At 53.6% G+C, this 17,841-nt stretch overlaps 1 protein-coding gene across 9 annotated transcripts in view; it reads left to right on the top strand.

The window, feature by feature from the left end:
* The window catches only part of FGFR1 (fibroblast growth factor receptor 1), a 47,377-nt gene that overhangs the window by 27,076 nt on the left and 2,460 nt on the right, over window positions 1-17,841 (top strand). For 2 of the 9 annotated variants that reach the window (XM_081809249.1, XM_081809268.1), the window contains exons 3-13: window positions 4,909-5,175; window positions 6,576-6,659; window positions 6,936-7,108; window positions 9,129-9,252; window positions 10,222-10,412; window positions 12,325-12,469; window positions 14,389-14,592; window positions 15,598-15,742; window positions 15,936-16,057; window positions 16,517-16,627; window positions 17,120-17,310. In XM_081809249.1, coding sequence (XP_081665375.1) covers window positions 4,909-5,175; window positions 6,576-6,659; window positions 6,936-7,108; window positions 9,129-9,252; window positions 10,222-10,412; window positions 12,325-12,469; window positions 14,389-14,592; window positions 15,598-15,742; window positions 15,936-16,057; window positions 16,517-16,627; window positions 17,120-17,310 — 1,757 coding nt within the window. Of the gene's footprint in view, window positions 1-4,908; window positions 5,176-6,575; window positions 6,666-6,935; window positions 7,109-9,128; window positions 9,253-10,221; window positions 10,413-12,324; window positions 12,470-14,388; window positions 14,593-15,596; window positions 15,743-15,935; window positions 16,058-16,516; window positions 16,628-17,119; window positions 17,311-17,841 lie in introns of all 9 variants that reach the window. The other 7 variants (XM_081809230.1, XM_081809238.1, XM_081809262.1 and 4 more) reach the window with 6 other exon arrangements.

Below are 17,841 nucleotides of genomic sequence, written 5' to 3'. Positions count from 1 at the left end.
ACGGCTGGCAGAAGACTGGGGCATTTAGAATCCAGCACTTGGCTCTGATCCGATGTACCCAGGGCAGAACTGCCTGCTAGAGGACAGTGGCAGACTTCTGGCCGGTTGTGCCATAAGCAAAATGCTACCTCCTTTTGGCTTGTTGGGGATTACAAAGCCCTGGTATTTTGGAGGAATATAGGAAGGGAAGAGGGATTCAGTAAGGCTCCATTAACATTCATCTTGTTCCTGGACTTGAGAGCACCCTGGGAAACTCCGCCCCTTCGCCCCCCCCCCTTTTTCTAGCTGCTTCCCTGAGGATTACTAAAAAGTGTGGTTCCCTGATCTGCTCCTGGTTTTCCCTGGGGGATAGAGAGGCTCTGTTAGAGAAACAAGATGGGATTGGTGATTGGTATATAAATCCCTTTCACTCTCACTAAAGGGGGTCCTGGATCCAGCCTACACAGCCTTCCACGTGCACCTGCCACCTGCCCCGTCCCAGGAACCTGCCTCGGGTCCAGAGGCCTCCTCAGTCTCAGATTCACGCAGCTAAGCAGGAGCCTTTGCTCACTCCTGTTTTCTGGGGAGTTGGCCAAGGTGTTGGCAGCCTTAATCTTCTAGGGATATTCAAGTCCAGCCCTAACCCTAACCCTAACCTTCCCACTCCCAGTGGTGAGAACAGTGACCCTGTGCTGTGAGCATCAGAACACAATGCACCTTTTTCCACAATGCACTTTGAACACATTGCACCTGGAGCCTGTAAGAGCGAACGTTGTAATCTGACTCACGGCCGAACACTTCCAGCCTCAGGCGAGGTCATCACAGAATCCAGATACAACATGTCCTCCAGCCTCCGTGTCCCACCTCATCTCTCAGGAAAGACGCACAAAGCAAGTGTTATGGTTTGCCGCTTTCCTCACAGCATCCCCATTCCAATTAATCAGGTTCTCCAAGATTGGAAGAACCCTGGCTTCAAGTGGCCAAGCAGTGAACTGGCTTTCTTTTCTTCATCTTCCACGGCCAGCCCAATAAAGGTGTCTGCTCCTTTCTTGCCACCTGACACCCAACAATAAGTATAACCCTGGCCCATTGGTCTTGACCAGGGAAAGGCCAGCTCAGAGGAACTGGAGCCACAGATACAAGGGCCTTTCCCAGTGGGGACATAAATGGGGGACGCTAGAAAGACCAAAAGAAGAATGGAGGGTAGGGACTGAATTGTTAGAGGCTGCCGGTGAGCAGGGATGCCCTTGCGTCAGCCACTGTACATAGGACTCCCCCAGGTCAGGACTGCTATTCAGGGCAGCGATGCAGACAGGCAGGGCCCAGGAAACCAGCGAGTGCTTGGTTACCTTTCCATCACCTCCTAGAAGAAAGTGGCATTATCCCTGCTTTGTAAATAGAGACATTGACACACATCCAAGAGCGCTATTAGCCATGAAAAAAATCCACTATAACCCAAGAGCCGTGGGCTGATTTTTGGTTCCTCTAAAAATTAGCCTTTCCCAGATGCTAAATTTAGTTCAAGACCTATTGGGTGTTTTCCGTTTCTGACATTCTTAGGCACTGTGGAAAATTTACAACAGGCAGTTCTGCTCTGAGTTGCTTGCTGTTTCTTAGGAGAGGAAGACATGGGCACTTGGGACTGTTTCGGAGACAATAGAACCAGGTGTCCATCATCCGATAAACGGATTCATAAAATGTGGTACATGCATACAGTGGAATATTACTTGGCCATCAAAAGGAATGCAGTAGTGAGATTGCGGCCGCATGGAAGAACCTTGAAAGCATCATACTAAATGAAAGAAGGCGCTCTCAAAAAATCATCTAATGTATGATTCCATTGATATAAAATATCCAGTGCAGGCAAATCTCTAGAGACAAAGCAACAGTGGATGCCTAGACTGAGGGAAGGGTAGGGGATGGCGTGTGACGGTGTGGGGTTTCTTTTGGGGGTGATAAAAAATGTTCTACAGTAAGATTGTGGTGATGGTTGCATAACTCTGTGACTTTATACTAAAAAAAAAAAAACGCCGTTGAACTTAAATGCTCTAAATGGGTGAATTTTATGGTATGTGAATATATCTCAATAAAGATGTTTTTAAAAGAAACGATACAAGATGGTATGTAATCAAGCGTGAATTTGTGTGGTTTGCACAGTAACTGTGTTACAGATAGGGTAGCAACGCTGGGACCAACAGCAGGCTTCCTGGCTGGCTTTGATGGTGCACTCTGAACAGTGTCAGGCGGGGTGAAGTGGGGGGAAGGATAGAGCATCACAACGCTGACAGCCTTGAGCCGAAGTCTGTTTTGTTATGAGGAGAGATTGCAGTTGGTCTGCAGAACAGCCAGCCTTAAAGTGGAAGGTAGGAAGAAGGCTACGTGGGGAGGTGGGAACAGATTTCAAAGAGCCTTGAATGCCAAGCAAGGGTTTTGATTGTATCGTACACATGGTGCAGGATCCTGATCAGAGGAATAAAGGGATAGAGCGCACCGAGGCTTGGAACATCCGAGTGAGTTGGAACTCCAGCGGCAGGGAAAAGAAAGCTGGTCCTGAGGCTTCTTATACACCCCGTAGGCGAGTTGTGTTTGCACATCCTGGTTGGGACAAGTGGGAAGTTAGGGATTCAAGCTAGAATCAGCCAGAGCTGGTCTCAGCAGGGCCAGTGTCCCTTTGCTACTTTCTCTTGGGGAATTGCCTGTGTTCTCGTCTCGCCACCTCTTTGTCCCCAGGACCTGTCAAAATAGGCTGTGATGCCAGGGGCTAAGAATTTTAGTTTACCAAGTTGACTGTTTGACCAACGGCTTGTACAGATCAGGAGCTGCAAAATATTTAATCAGTGAGGTCATTGGAGGGAGTGGAGATTTGATCAATAGGAGTGTCTGATGTTTTCTTTAAGGGTCAAGTCTAAACTGCTTTTCTTCTCCCTTCTTTTGGCAAAACCACAAACCATTAAAATTGGAAAGAATAACTTTTTTTAAGAACCAAAAGCCTTATTTTTAATCAGTTATGTGGTCTGCTCACCTTTGTGGTGTTGCTCTTGAACTCCTTCACAAAAATACAAATGACTGTTAGCCTAGTGGCTTCCAAACCCTTTTGAAGCAGCACCCCCACTTTTGATGACTCATATTTACCCAGTATTTAAGACAGCTCTTGGGTTGAAGAGGGTCAGGGCCTACTGCCTTGGCCCCGCTGAGGAAAACAGCTCTTAGTCCCTGGGGCCGGCTGAGGCCCAAGGCACTCATTTTCTTCATTTGTAAGGCTTGTGGCAGAAACCTGGATAAACGTCAGAGTTGGTTATAGTGAGGGTTGGAGAAGGAGAAAAGAAAGTTTAGAAAGGAAGATGCTGAGGAGACAGTGCCTGTGTCCTTTTTGCTTGTTCACAAGTATTTATTGGGCAATTCTTGTGTGCCAGGCACCCTACTGGTTGCCGTACTGGTTGCCGAGGATTTAAAGGTAACTACGACCCGTCCCCACCCTCGGAACTCAGTCGAGAAAGGGAACTTTCCTTCAGTGTGACAGGTGCAGTGGGAGGGCACCCAACCCAGACTGGGAGCTGGAAGAGGCTTTGGGGCAGAGTCCCCAGCCAGGCAGAGAACTGGAGGGTAGCTGCAAGCCAGCAGACACAGGCCCTGAAGGGGGTAGTGGGGCGCGGGGACTGGAGGGAGCGTGTGTTTCAGAGATTCCTGCTTTGGGGACCTGCAGGGTGTCCTGGCTGAGCCCCTGATGGTTAACTGCGGGGTGGGGGGAGGGGGGTGAGAAAGAAAGAAGGCTCCCAGGGCTGTGGAGACCTAAGTCAGGGGGTAGATACAAGCCGAAACAAGGGCACTTTTTGGTGGGGGATGGACAGTTGGCAGACGACACCAGGAGGGAGCGCTCGTGAGCATCCTGAATGGAAATAGAAGCTGCATTTCCCCCTGGTAAAGAGGGGATGCTCAGAGCAGGGAACCGTCTGGGATGGTGGCCTTCTTTGTCAGTGCCAGTGCCCAGTTGCTGGTCGTGAGAGGGATGGATGGGTGACCAGGTCGCATCGGGTCTGTGAGCCGGGGAGCACCCGGCATCCAGGGAAAGAGAGGTGAGGGGGAGTGAATGCGTGTGACAGTGTGTTGGGGGCGGGGGAGGCGGAGGGCTCGAAGGGGGAGCCCAGCAGTGGGACGAGGAGAAAGGAGCTTTGTGTGCAAGGGCTGTTGTGGCCAGAGCAAGTGTGGGCTTGGTGGCAGCTGCCGGCCTCCGCTCCTAATAAAGTCAAAAGCTCCGCATCCTCTGGCCCGACACCTGTTAGCTAGAGGTTCCCCTGAGCTGACCTCTCCCTGGGCCGGCTCTCTCCCATATGCATCTTATACATCTGACTCACTGCAGGGCCAGACCCCTCCCTGCTGAATCACTTGACCCCAGGATCCCCTGTTGACAAATTAACTTCTCTCTACTTAGGTGGGGGCTGCTAGATTTTTGAGGGAAAGGGTTTGCTCAGCTGTTACTAGGGAAAGGGTTGAGGCTGGCCTAGCCCAAAGGAAATGGGGTGTTCTCCTGGGAAGTGGCCATTCTCGGCAAAGAACCGAGTGTGCAGGGAGGGGCAGTCTGGACACAAAGATGCCCCGGGGGTGGGTGGCTGGCCTTCCCCCCCTCCCCTTGGATGGAGGGAAATGAAACGTCAACTGCTTAATGCTGCTGTGGCTGCTTCCTGGCTTTGCCTCTTCCTTCTTTTGCCCTAGTGGGGAGCGGGGTAGAGAAGAAGAGGTAGGGTTCCGGGTAGCCAGCTGTCTCCCACTGACCCCTATTCCAGTTCCGCCTCCTGGCTCTGTAGCCCCTGGGATGCCGCGGCTCAGTGCGGCTCGCTAGCCTAACTCCCTTTGTCTCTCTCCCTCTTCCCTCTCCCCCTCTTCCTGCCCCGTTCCTTGGCCCCTCCCCCCCTCCCCCATGGGTGGCTGCAGTCCAGCCCTGGGGAGCCCCTGTGGAAGTGGAGTCCTTCCTGGTCCACCCTGGTGACCTGCTGCAGCTTCGCTGTCGGCTGCGGGACGATGTCCAGAGCATCAACTGGCTGCGGGACGGGGTGCAGCTGGTGGAAAGCAACCGTACCCGCATCACAGGGGAGGAGGTGGAGGTGCGGGACTCCGTGCCTGCTGACTCCGGCCTCTACGCTTGCGTGACCAGCAGCCCCTCGGGCAGCGACACCACCTACTTCTCCGTCAACGTCTCAGGTTGGTAGCCAAGCCTGCCCTCACCCTCTCCCCAGATCCAGCTTTCCCACCCTCTCTGCCAGTTTCGGGGGCGGGGTTGCCCCGCCCCCACTCTGCTTCGGAAACTGCTGCCCACTAACATTGCTCCGCGCCCGCCGCGTGGCTTCGCTCTCAGAGGGGTGACTGGGGGTGGTGAGGGCCTCAGGTCAGAGATCTGGGTTTCCAGGATCAGCCTCAGAAGTGACTGCTCATGCGCTTGGGTCAGTAAGACACTGATCTTTTTCCACCATAGCTTGCCCAGATCTCCAGGTGCTGCCTGGGACTGGGCCAGCTTCCATTCTGTCATTCCCTTGCCATTTGGACTTGGTACTTGGCTCGGGGGTTAGAGCCCCGGAATATGTGGTGAGGTGGGTCCCTGCTGTGATTGGAAAGGATCCAGGTGCACCACCATATTCCCAGACTTTGTGGAAAACATCTGTCCTCCACCTTCTGGAGCTGTATTAAGGGCAGCCAGGGAACCCCAGAGCTCTGTGACTTTGGGACTCTGCCACTTTTTAGAACACGACTTTTACACAACTCTAGGGTAAAACAAAGAAGAGCTGAAATTTTCTTTACACTGTGTGTGGAAAGCCCAGGGTGAGGGCTGGGCATCTCTTCTCCTCCAGGTATCGTTTAGAACCTGCCCCCACTTGCAGGACTTGCCTCCTTTATTTCCCTCCAGACCCCCAAAAGCACTAGGAGGGACTGGAAAAAGATCTGGCATGACCGCTGCTTGGTGACCACATGTGTGTCAAGCCTTTTAAAAGGGGCGGATACCTGCGGAGAGGTGTTAGCAACTGCGGACTAGTGTGGTGGGCTCCCTCTCTGCTCTGGTTATGAGGGGCAGCCTTCAAGCCTTTGCACGTGCATGGTAGAAAAATCCCAACTAGAAATTGTTCAGCCCGTTCTTTCCCAGATGGTGTAGAAATAGCTTCTGGCTGTAGTGTGCCTATATCTGTCTGGGTTTCTGAAGAAGGATACACACAGATTCCCTGGCTGCTGGTCCTGAGACCCAGCACATCTGGGTGGTGCTGAGTTGCGAGAACCTCTGAACGCAAGGTGGAATTAAATTCAAGAGGACCCACTGCCCCTGATGGAAATGGCCAGTCTCAAGGCTTCTGGACAGAAAGGGGCACCGCGTTGGGATGGGGAAGGCGGGGGACAGGCATAGAGCCTGCAGTTCTTAAATAAACCATTTCCGTCCCACAGAGAGACCATCACGAAGGGCAGAATGGGACTGGGGTCCAGTATGGGGACGGGCATCTGCATTCATCTGTAACTGGACTGGCCTTTATGTTCATGGCCGGCTGTTGATATGGATGGAAATCTAGTGAGCACTTTTCCCTCGAAGGGACCTCAGTGCCCCTTTCTGCTTCCCATAGATGCTCTCCCCTCCTCGGAGGACGACGATGATGATGATGACTCCTCTTCAGAGGAGAAAGAGACAGATAACACCAAACCAAACCGTATGCGTGAGACACTGTTTCCTACCTTACTGCCCTCGGGCCGGGCGTTGGGTTTGAGTGGGAAGGGGGAGGCTGGGATGATTGTTTGGAGAAGGGGCGGAGAGGGCACATGGGGTCCCGATGTTTAGCCACGGGGTCCCTGGGGTGCCCTGATTAGAGCCGGCACTGTTGACAGGTGTTGAGCAGGCAGGCGGGGCACCTCCAGGTCCTGGCCTGGGCCCCTGCTCCTGAGCCTGACTGGCCCCCTGCCTGTCTCTCTTGGCTTTCCCTGGGCAGCCGTGGCTCCATACTGGACATCCCCAGAAAAGATGGAAAAGAAATTGCACGCAGTGCCAGCTGCCAAGACTGTGAAGTTCAAATGCCCTTCCAGTGGGACTCCCAACCCCACACTGCGCTGGCTGAAAAATGGCAAAGAATTCAAACCTGACCACAGGATTGGAGGCTACAAGGTACGTGTATGTGTGTGTGTATGAAAGTCGGTATAAGAGGAATGGGAGAAGCTCCTTGGAAAATCCTTATTATATGTCATTAATTGTTTAATGCTTTCTAACTATAAAAGCAGTGTACTTTAGAAAAATTTCAAATACAAAAAACTGCAAATGAAGCTTTAAAATCTTCAGTCCTGGAGCGCCTGGGTTGCTCAGTCGGTTAAGCATGTGCCTCCACTCAGGTCATGATCGCAGAGTCGTGAGATCGAGCCCCGAGCTCCTCGTCGGGCTCCACACTGGGCGTGGAGCCTGCTTGAGACTCTCCCTCTCCCTCTGCCCCTCTCACCTCGCGCGCTTGCTCTCGCTCTCTCAAAATAAAAAAAAATTTCAGTCTTTTTTTTATGTATATGGTTTTTATATAATCACATTGTATATATACTTTCTTGTCACTTGTTAACATTATGAGTCTTTTGCCATGTGTTTGAGAGATAATTTTTCATGACTGCATAATATTTCATTATTAAAATGTCTCATGATGTAATGACCTGTTTTGTGATATTTGTCATTTTCTGGTTTTTCACTATTCTACATTATATTGTGGTGAGTATCTTTGTACATAAATCTTTGTCAGTGTTTTTAAATGTTCTTCCCCAGGACAGGTTGCTTAGAGTGAAGTTACTAGACCAAAGTATAAGCATTTCTTTAAGCCCTTAGTGCATACTTCCCATTACCTTTTTCTCCCCCGGTCATTAGGTAATTTTACTCATTCGTTTATTTTTTCTAACACGAACGTTTCTTGAACCCATGTCTTTCCAGAAAGTGTACTGGGCAGTAGCATTCCAAGTACATCAGGAAGATGTGCTATATTATTTATTGTGATATTTGCTTTAATGGGGAATGATTTAATGAGCTGGGGTATGATTTTATTTCCTATTTTTATTTTATTGTGGTAAGAATTACTTCCAAAAGAAAAAATTAATTCATCTTCCCATAGCAGAGTATGAGAATGACAGGCTTACCATACCTGAGCCAACAACTTCGATGACAAAAGTACCTCACTCTTCTCTTGTGCATTGTTCTGCTTGTTAGCAGACTTCAAATTTTCGTATGTTAATAAGCAATTTCCATTTCCTGCTGTGTGAATTGTCTGTTTGCGTCCTTTGCTCATCTGCGACTCTAGCAAGAACTTCTTCCTCCTTAATCCCTTCTTTAGACTCTGATCATCCTTCTATCCCATCTCACCTCCCTGCTCTTCTCCCATTAATCTTGTACTGAGAAAGCAGAGATCGGGGTGGTGGCCGGCTCACTTGGTGAACGTGTGACTCTTGATCACGGGGTTGTAAGTTCGAGCCCCACTTTGGCTGTAGAGATTGCTTAAAGAAAAAAAAATAAAATCTTTAAACAGAAAAGCAGAGATGAGGAAAAACAGGGAAACATATTAAATTAATTTATCCAACACTTACCACGGGTGGTACGAGGCAGTGCTCCTGCCCACAGAGAATTTCCAGTCTGACAGGAGCGCAGGCGTCCTCGAACACTGTCACGAGAAGCAGGCTTTGATCAGTGCTTCAGCAGGGGCACAGAGGGACAGTGAGAACCATTCTGACCCGAGGTTGGGCTGGAGGAGATGGTTTTTGCAAGAAGAGGTCGGGGGCAGACCGGGCTGAACTCTTGGCGGGGAGCCCTTCCAGCCCAGGATGCGAACAGAGGCGCAGAGTGGGAAGCTCCCGGTGCATTCGGGAGAATGCAGGAGGCACATAGGTCAGATCGCAGACGGCCCTGGCTGTTGCAGGCAGACGTCCAGAGTTCCTCATGCCCATCTGCCCGTCTGCCTGATGTGTTCTTTCAGTGCACGTGGACCGGAGGTGGGGGGGGAGGCGGTCTCTGCCCTGTCCTGGCTCATGTGCTGTGCCGCGGGGGCCGTGCGCTCCGGGCTGGGACTGGAGGGTAAGTGCCACCGGGCACCCCTGCCTCCATGCGGCTTCTTGCCTCCATTCTCCTCCAGACCCGCAATGGAGCGCTCTGGCATGTTTCCCCTCAGGTCCGTTATGCCACCTGGAGCATCATAATGGATTCCGTGGTGCCTTCGGATAAGGGCAACTACACCTGCATCGTGGAGAATGAATATGGCAGCATTAACCACACCTACCAGCTCGACGTTGTGGGTAAGAAGGCGCCAGCGACGGGGTCGAAGGAGCTTCGAGGAAAGAGAGCAGGGCTTTGAGAAAACAGCCATAGGGTCCAGGCCGGCGCGGGCGTTTATCAACTCTGTCGCCTAAAGCTGGTTTCGTGCCTGGTTTGTGCATTTAGTTGAGAGGATTGGACGCTGCTGTGACTCCTGAAAGGTGGAAGGTGCTGTGGCTAGTCTCCTGCAAGGGGTGACGGGAGAGGGGGTTACATAGAGCATCTGGTGGCTGCTGCTGGGCGCCTGACGCCCGGCAGTTCTCACGGGCCCCGCGAGGTCGGCGCTGGGCTTCCCACTTTACGGAAGAGCAGACTGAGGCTCATTAGTGCAAGACTCCAGACCCGTGCTGACTGCGGGGCGTCGCAGGAAACACTAGAAAGCACAGCACGCCTCTCGGTGCTGCTACGGCAGCCTCTTCCTCTCGGAGGCTCTGACCTCATTCTCTAGAGGTCTTAAGGTAAAGAGTTGCACAGCCAGCATTCTTCTTGGCTTTAAGGATATGGTATAAAAAGAAGCTTCTGGGCCAGCCGGATAGGACCAGAGATTGGCATTGCTAGTGAGCTCCTGGTGCTGCCGGTGCTGGTGCTCATGGACCACGCTTTGAGTAGCAAGTCTAAACGACTCTGTGTGATTTTCGTTAGGGAGGTCTGGGAGTGTGACTGAAGTTCTAGGGGTCTCCATTTAAGGCAAGAGAGACTTCTGGTGCCTGTGAAAATGGATGCATTGCCTCACGGAGGGAGTTCCTCATCGTTTAGGACCTTCTTCCCTCTCCCAGCTCAGAGTCGAGGGGCTAAGGCTCAGCAGAGCCTGGAAATGCTCCTGCCCAGTGGAGAAGCCAAGGGGGAGCACACTTCTCCTTGGTGGTCTTTGAGACGCTCTCTGTCAGCATCCCAGCCAGGAGCGGGCCATGGCGGGGCCTGACGGGCCTCTCCTCTCTCTTCCTCCACAGAGCGGTCCCCTCACCGGCCCATCCTGCAGGCAGGGTTGCCTGCCAACAAGACCGTGGCCCTGGGCAGCAATGTGGAGTTCATGTGTAAGGTGTACAGTGACCCACAGCCCCATATCCAGTGGCTAAAGCACATCGAGGTGAATGGGAGTAAGATTGGTCCAGACAACCTGCCGTATGTCCAGATCTTGAAGGTAATCTTGGCCCCAGTCTCCGTGGGCTGGGTGCCGGGAAGGAGACCCGTATCTCCCTGGGCCCAAGTTGCTATGGTCAGGCTTGGTGCTGGTGACGGGGATGCATCCCTTACCTTCAGGCACCTGCTCCGTTTTAAATAGGGACCTAGCCACATTCCCCAGAGCTAGTGACAGGTCACAGAGTGACAGTGCAGTGGCAACCGAAGGCCGGGAGTGAGGAGGGTGGGGTGGCCACTGCTGGTTTCTAAGCCTTGAGAGTGACTTTGCTCAGGCTTTTGGGTCAGCTACTCAGGGAAGGCATTTGGACTCCTGATTTTCCATTGCCCAGAACCAAAGCCTTTCCAGCAAGCGTTTGCCAGATTCTGCCCTATTTCCCAAGTCACGTCCTTTCTGGCAAGTGAGTGAATGATAAGGGCACGGCTCTTAGGTAGAGTTGGAAAAGCAGATGCCACAGGTAAATTCTAAACAGCGTCAGGAGTAATGGCCTTCTCTTCCTTTTTCCTCTCACTCCCAGACTTTCATTGTCCCCAAATGCTCCACTAATCCGGGGAAGGTAATTGCCTAATTCCCCCAGTGGATCTTGCAACAAGAAGTAACCAGAGGCTGGGAGCGTGATTTACCTCCTGGTCCCAGAGTTAGACCTCCTCCTCCCCTGGCTTGGCCATCCCAGAGTTTTACTGGCCACGCCTTCTCTTCGCTACTGGTGCTGAAACCGCTGTGTTGGAAAATGAGGCCATGGCCTTGGCCCGTGGCCGCCGGCTCCCTTCACAATGCCTGCCCCAGACCCGGAGGAGTGGGCCTGACACAGACAGAATGTGTGACTGGGGGCAGCGATTTTCTTTTTAAGTTTATTTTTCAGTCAGATGCTTTGGGCCTTCGGAGTCAACTTGGTTTGTCCTCCTAAAAAGGGAAAGATGATAAGTCTCACTAATGTCTCCCTTGCCTTAGCTCCCTGGGCCTGCCTTAACGTTACGTGGGAGCAAAGTATGGCCACGTCTCAGTGTGTGCCCCACTGACTGGCTTGTCGTTGGTTTGTTCTAGCATTCGGGGATTAATAGCTCGGATGCGGAGGTGCTGACCCTGTTCAATGTGACAGAGGCCCAGAGCGGGGAGTATGTGTGTAAGGTTTCCAATTATATTGGTGAAGCTAACCAGTCTGCGTGGCTCACTGTCACCAGACCTGTGGCAAAAGGTAATGGGGAGCTGGATGGGGCCCTGTGTTGGGAGTTTGATTCAGGCCCCACGCTGCTGGGGCAGATGGGGAAGCCAGCACCCAACTCTCCCTGTTATCCTGCTGTATTTCTAGAGCCCAGAGCCATGGAAAAATACCCGGCCTGGGAGGCTGCTTTGGTTCGGTACTGTGTCGGTGTCAAACTCCGTCCCTCGTGTGTGCCCCTCGGCTGTGTGTGCGCTTGTGGCCACCGACCGGCCGCGTGCTGAACGACAGTGCAGACTGAGTCTGAGTGGCGGAGACGGGAAGGGGCCGGGGTTCCCCTTGCAGACCGGCAGGCCGTGTGCGCGCATGACGCAGCACCAATCCATCCCTCCTGTGTGTGCCCTCTGACTTTACCTGAAACCAAACAGCCCCCCGCCGCCGGGCCGCATTTCTCCATGCTGCCCGCCGCCCGCCCGCATGCTTGGACGGGCCAGGGGCTGCCAGCGTCTGGTGAAGGGTCGTAACCAGCCAGCGGCGGCTCAGGTCTGCGGAGCCCCTCCCTCAGGGTCTCACTGTCTTCCTCTAACAGGTCTCGCTGCCTGGTGGTTTTTGTGTGTTCCTTGTTGCAAAGGAGACGCTGCGGAGCATTCCTTCCTCCGGTTTTTCCCCCCTTCTCTTCCTCCATCCTCTTTCTCTGTGTCTCTTAGAGGTCTCATGTCCTGTGCTTGTCCATTTTGCTTCCGTTGTCTCTTCTAGACTGCCGGAGTTAATACCACCGACAAAGAGATGGAAGTGCTCCACTTAAGGAATGTCTCCTTTGAGGACGCGGGGGAGTATACGTGCTTGGCGGGTAACTCTATCGGACTCTCCCATCACTCTGCATGGTTGACCGTTTTGGAAGGTATACACTGTACTTCTCCTCTCGATGTCCTGCCCTCGCCACGGGCACGGGGGGAGCATGCATTGTGGGGCTGGGGGAGACACAGAGCCAGGAGAGGTAGAGGAATGGGCTCCAGGGGCCAGCAGGTGGCCCTGGCGATTTGTCTAAGCTTGAGGGTCGAATCCTCTCGGCTCTCATGGGAGCTGTCCTCATTTTGCAGGAACACGGAGGCCTCCCACCTATATACCTGCATCTGGCTCTCCCCCTTGGCCAATGCAATGCATGCGTGGAATCTGGAGTTAACCTGCAGCCGGGCTCTCCTGCAGGGCAGGCGCCTTCCCTCCTTGGGTCCAGCAGCCTTCCCCGACTTGTCTGATCCTTTTTTGCTGGCTCCAGAGGTCTCAAGAGAGGCCCAGGCCTCCTCTAACCAGATGTAGGCATTCTGTAAAGAGGGGCTTGTTGCTTGTAAGGAACAGTGCCCGCCCACCCTGCCATCCTCTGATCTCGGAGGAGAGCTTCCACCCAGATGCGGGAACTGGAGCATTAAGTCAGCACTGACTCTGGAGGCCACTCCGTGCTGCCCTTGCATCCTCTTTGGCCCCCGAGAGGGGAGGTCTGTGTGTTGGGCTGGGAAGGAAGGAGCCTGCAGCCTGCTCAGGTGGTGGGCTGGTCTTCGCTGCCTCTTGAGTGTCCTGCACGTGGGTCTGGGCACAGTGCTATTCCTGTCGCTGCTGACACCCCCCTCCTCTCCCTCCCTCTCTCTTCCTCTGCCCTGCCTGGCCAGCAGGGTCTGACGGCACCCCTGCTTGAGGCAGAGAAGCGTTCTGTTTTTACCCCATCACTGTCTTTGTCCCGTGTGTGCTCCCACTTGGTTGTCTTTGTTTGTCCATACTGGGGAGAGAGAAAAACAGAAACACTTCCTCCTGTTCTTAGCTCTGCTGCCTCCTTGTCAGGCTCCAGGGGTTCCTTTGGGCTCCATCTGGGGTCACACATAGTGTCTCTCCGGGGAGGTCCCCGGCACGCCTGCCTCTGTGGCCGGCTGGTGTTTGGAAGAATGCCATCCAAGGTAGAGGGGCGTTCACTCCGGGGGGGAAGCTTCCCCGCCTCGCGTGTGCAAGCGAAGGGTGGGTTCAGCTGGGTGGGCTTCTGCGGGAGCGGGCTGGATTCTAAACAGAAGGTGGGAGAAGAGAATAAAACAGTGCCCCCTCCCCAGTTTCTTTGTTCGGTTTTAGGAGTTAGGGCCTGAGTAGGATTCCTAAGTGTGGCAAAGTGGATGTTCTCCTCTCAAGCAGTCTAGATGTGGTGGGAAATGAAGCTGGTTTTGCTGGGGAGTTAGCTAGGTACAAATATTTACGTGTCTGACCTGACATAGGTAGCATAGGCAGAAGGCGATGACCCAGGACACAGACTGGGTCCCCCCCCCCCCCCGCCTTGAACTCATGATGTGTCACTGTTTGCCCAGCGCTGTGGCATGTGGAAATGGAGAAGGTGTTCATGGGCTGTCAGGGACAACAGACGCTTACGTGGTTCGTCTGTCCCATGTGATAGGTGGATACACGCAGGACTAAGGCTCTGCTGAGAAGGGCCGGGTTTCCATGAGTAGACGGAGAAAGCCCTTGTGGGTACCTGGTACCCGTGGATCCCAGCAGTCCCGCTGAGCAAGGCGGGCTCCTGAATGAATGAGGATGGGCCTCACGTGGCAAGATAGTTCTAATCCATCCCCCTTGGGGGATTCGAGTCAGGATCGGGAAGATTCAGAGATCATATGCTATCTGATCTGCTCAGTGACAGACCTTAGTCCCAGCTGGGACCCAGCTTGGTTCTTCTCTGCCCTGAAAATTCTCAGAGGAAAGGAGATGGGGGTTGTTTTTCTTATGAAGCTGGGACCCTAGTGGTCTGGGCCCCCAGAGCCTGCTAACACCCTGTTCACACTGACTCAGCCCTGGAAGAGAGGCCAGCAGTGATGACCTCGCCCCTGTACCTGGAGATCATCATCTATTGCACGGGGGCCTTCCTCATTTCCTGCATGGTGGGGTCTGTCATCATCTACAAGATGAAGAGTGGTACCAAGAAGAGCGACTTCCACAGCCAGATGGCCGTGCACAAGCTAGCCAAGAGCATCCCTCTGCGCAGACAGGTAACAGAAAGTAGATAGGGGATTTGCACGCCCCGCATCAGCTCCTCTCCCTGTGTCCCCGGGGCCGCCGCCAGGACCTTCAAATGCCCTGCCCTCTCCTCTGTCCCCAGCCTACCACTTCCAGCTTTGCTTTCTAGCTTTTGGGCCAGGGGCAGTAGAATGTCCTAAGTGCTCCAGAGTTGGGTTCCAGGCTGTTCTAGCCCATGAATTTGGAATGCCCACCATACCCCAACTGCCAGCCCCCTGTTCACCTGGCATGTGGATCGGGAGAAAGCCCTAGCCAGGCTGAATGTGCAACTCATATTGTACTTTTGAACGGTCCCCGAGGGTCAGTTAGAGGTACAAAGATACAGAGCAGAGAAGAGGACCTGAGTCAGGTGCCAGGATGCCACCCTCCTCTCATCCAAGGAAATGGAACAGAGGGTGAAGGCGTGTGAAAGGAGGGAACGTTCATTTGGAGCTGGGCTAATTCTGGAGGGTGCTTTGGGAGTTAGGAATCCATAATCTGGGGCACCTGGGTGGCTCCAGTTGGTTAAGTGTCTGCCTTCCACACAGGTCCTGATCTGCTTCTCCCTCAGCCCCTCCCCGCTGCTCATGCTCGCTCTCACTCGCTCTCTCTCTGAAATAAATAAAATCTTTAAAAAAAAAAAAAGGAATGCATAATCTGAGGCAGGGTTTTCACAAAGAATGGGGACAACAATAGAGTTGTGATTGCAATGATAGGTTACAAAATGTCAAGTCTGGAAGAGGGGGATTTGGTCTGCTCCCGTTAAATGAATGGAAAGGGTAGCTGGCGGCAAAAATAAGTCCGTTTTCGAACTTAGGTCTTCAGACCTCTTGTGGTCTTTCTGCCACTCTGTGTTGGAGAAAGAACATCAGATAACAGATACACACCTCTGCCATCGGCGGAAAGCCCTGAGGAGGAGTTGCAGGAATCCTCTGTGGCTCGGTCCCCCAGCCCCCTCCCCCACCCCATCCTCGCTAGAAGGGTGACCCCACGCTTCCCTGTAGGTGTCGGCGGATTCCAGTGCATCCATGAACTCTGGGGTTCTGCTCGTTCGGCCCTCACGTCTCTCCTCTAGTGGAACCCCCATGCTGGCCGGGGTCTCTGAATACGAGCTTCCTGAAGACCCTCGCTGGGAGCTGCCTCGAGACAGGTAATACTTTAACTCTCAACTTTCTGAGGAAGTCCCCCGCTGGGAGTGAAGGGGTACCAGATACATCCAGAAAGAACAGTTTGACACTTTCTGCTCTCAGCTGGGTGGAATTTGGAGAGGTGGAGACAGGATGGCCCTTCCAGGCTGAAATTTTACCAGCCCCATCTCACACCACCCTCTTTTTTCCCAAAAGGCTGGTTTTAGGCAAACCCCTGGGAGAGGGCTGCTTTGGGCAGGTGGTGTTGGCGGAGGCCATTGGGCTGGACAAGGACAAACCCAACCGTGTGACCAAAGTGGCTGTGAAGATGTTGAAGGGTAAGTGATGTTTCTGTCCTTGCAAAAACAAACCCGCCGTTGTCCAAGCAGACTGTGGGCCTTGGGCCACCAGTCTCTCCGGTGCCCTGTCATGGTCCACACCTGCCACACGGCCTGTGTAGCATCTCCTGGGCGTGGAGGGGCATCATTCTGAACCCTGAGATGGCCACGCTCTCCCTTAGTTCCTTGGCATCAGTCTGGGCTGTGGGCAGGTGTATTCTAGATCCCATTGCTAGCTGGGTTTTCCCATCCTGTCCTCCACCCCACACACTAGCACACATTGCCAACAGCTCTCATAAAGGGGAAGGGAAAACCAATTCGGGTGTGAAATGGGGAGGAGAGAGAAGCAAGTCCCCGAAAACCGGGCTTCCTCGAGCATCCTCCACTCCCTTCGCTTTCCTCCTCTCATCCTCCCTTCCAAGTAAATGAGTCTCATGCCCTCCCGGTTTGTGTGTAAAGCGGACGCGACAGAGAAAGACCTGTCAGACCTGATCTCAGAAATGGAGATGATGAAGATGATCGGGAAGCACAAGAACATCATCAACCTGCTGGGGGCCTGCACACAGGACGGTAGGCACTAAGCTAGTCCAGCTCTCCCGACCCTGCCAGCATAGGGCCTCAGCCGAGAACCTGGGCCTCCCCCTCGGATAACAGTGTCTGTCGGGGAGAAGATAGTAACAGTGACCAGGCATCTCAGTGACGCTTAGGGAAGGGGGTTAAGAGGAGAGGCCAGTTTAGCAGTAGCTGGAGTTACTTCTCGGGGTCTGGCGTTCATCTGAGAAGACAGGTATCTAGATTCATACACATAGTGTGGGGGTGGAACCAGGTGAGTCACTGTGGCCTAAATTAGGGCTCCCCCCCACCCCCAGGTTTGCTCGGGAACTTCCTGGAGTATGCTGGGAAGAATCCTTTCCCTAGCTTTTTTGGGGTAGTGGAGTGAATTTCCCAGGCTCCCTAAAGGTGCAGTTAGGCCTGTGGTGTGTGGTTGGGGGTGGGGCTTCCTGGGGGCGAAGCTGAGCACCTGCCTGCCCACCGACGGCCCGTCTGTCCACGCACCCCCAGGTCCTTTGTACGTCATCGTGGAGTACGCCTCCAAAGGCAACCTACGGGAGTACCTGCAGGCCCGGAGGCCTCCTGGGCTGGAGTACTGTTACAACCCCAGCCACAGCCCAGAGGAGCAACTCTCCTCCAAGGACCTGGTGTCCTGCGCCTATCAGGTGGCTCGGGGCATGGAGTATCTCGCCTCCAAGAAGGTATGGCTCCTGAGGGTTCCCCTGGGTGAGGTCGGGGTGGGAACAGAGCCTCCCTTGTCCTCCGGTTTACAACTTTGCATTGTCTGGAGCACCGCCTACCCGTGCTGTCTCAGGCTCTCAGGGGCGTCAGAGTGCGGAAAGCCAGCTCAGACTGTGCATTGCCACTCTCCGGGTAGCCCCAGGCAGCTACTTCTAGATCTCCAAATACAAAGAAAGAATGATAAGCCCTATGTTGTGGCTTGGTTATGGGGCACGATGAAGTCCCGTGTGACGGTGTGAAGTTCAGTGTTGGTGCTCGGATAAACAGAGGCTTCGTTTGAGCCCCAGCCCGATGCGCATGTGCTGCAGCTGGGGGCCAGTGCTTGAGAGCACCCACCTCCCCCGACTGGACAGAAGCATCCAGGTTCAGTGTTCCTGGGTGCGGGTCCAGAGCTATGAGTTGGGAGGAGCGGCAAGGGAGCCCCACACAGAGGGTTTGCTACGGTGATTCAGGGGCCTGGAGCTGGAGGTGCTCGAACGGCTGGCTTTGAA

The sequence above is a fragment of the Leptonychotes weddellii genome, chromosome 2, assembly GCF_054177405.1.
Source record: "Leptonychotes weddellii isolate Sample4059 chromosome 2, ASM5417740v2, whole genome shotgun sequence".
Lineage (NCBI taxonomy): Eukaryota > Metazoa > Chordata > Mammalia > Carnivora > Phocidae > Leptonychotes > Leptonychotes weddellii.
The sequence above is the reverse complement of the archived record's forward strand: the minus strand, read 5'-3'. Positions and strand labels throughout refer to the sequence as shown.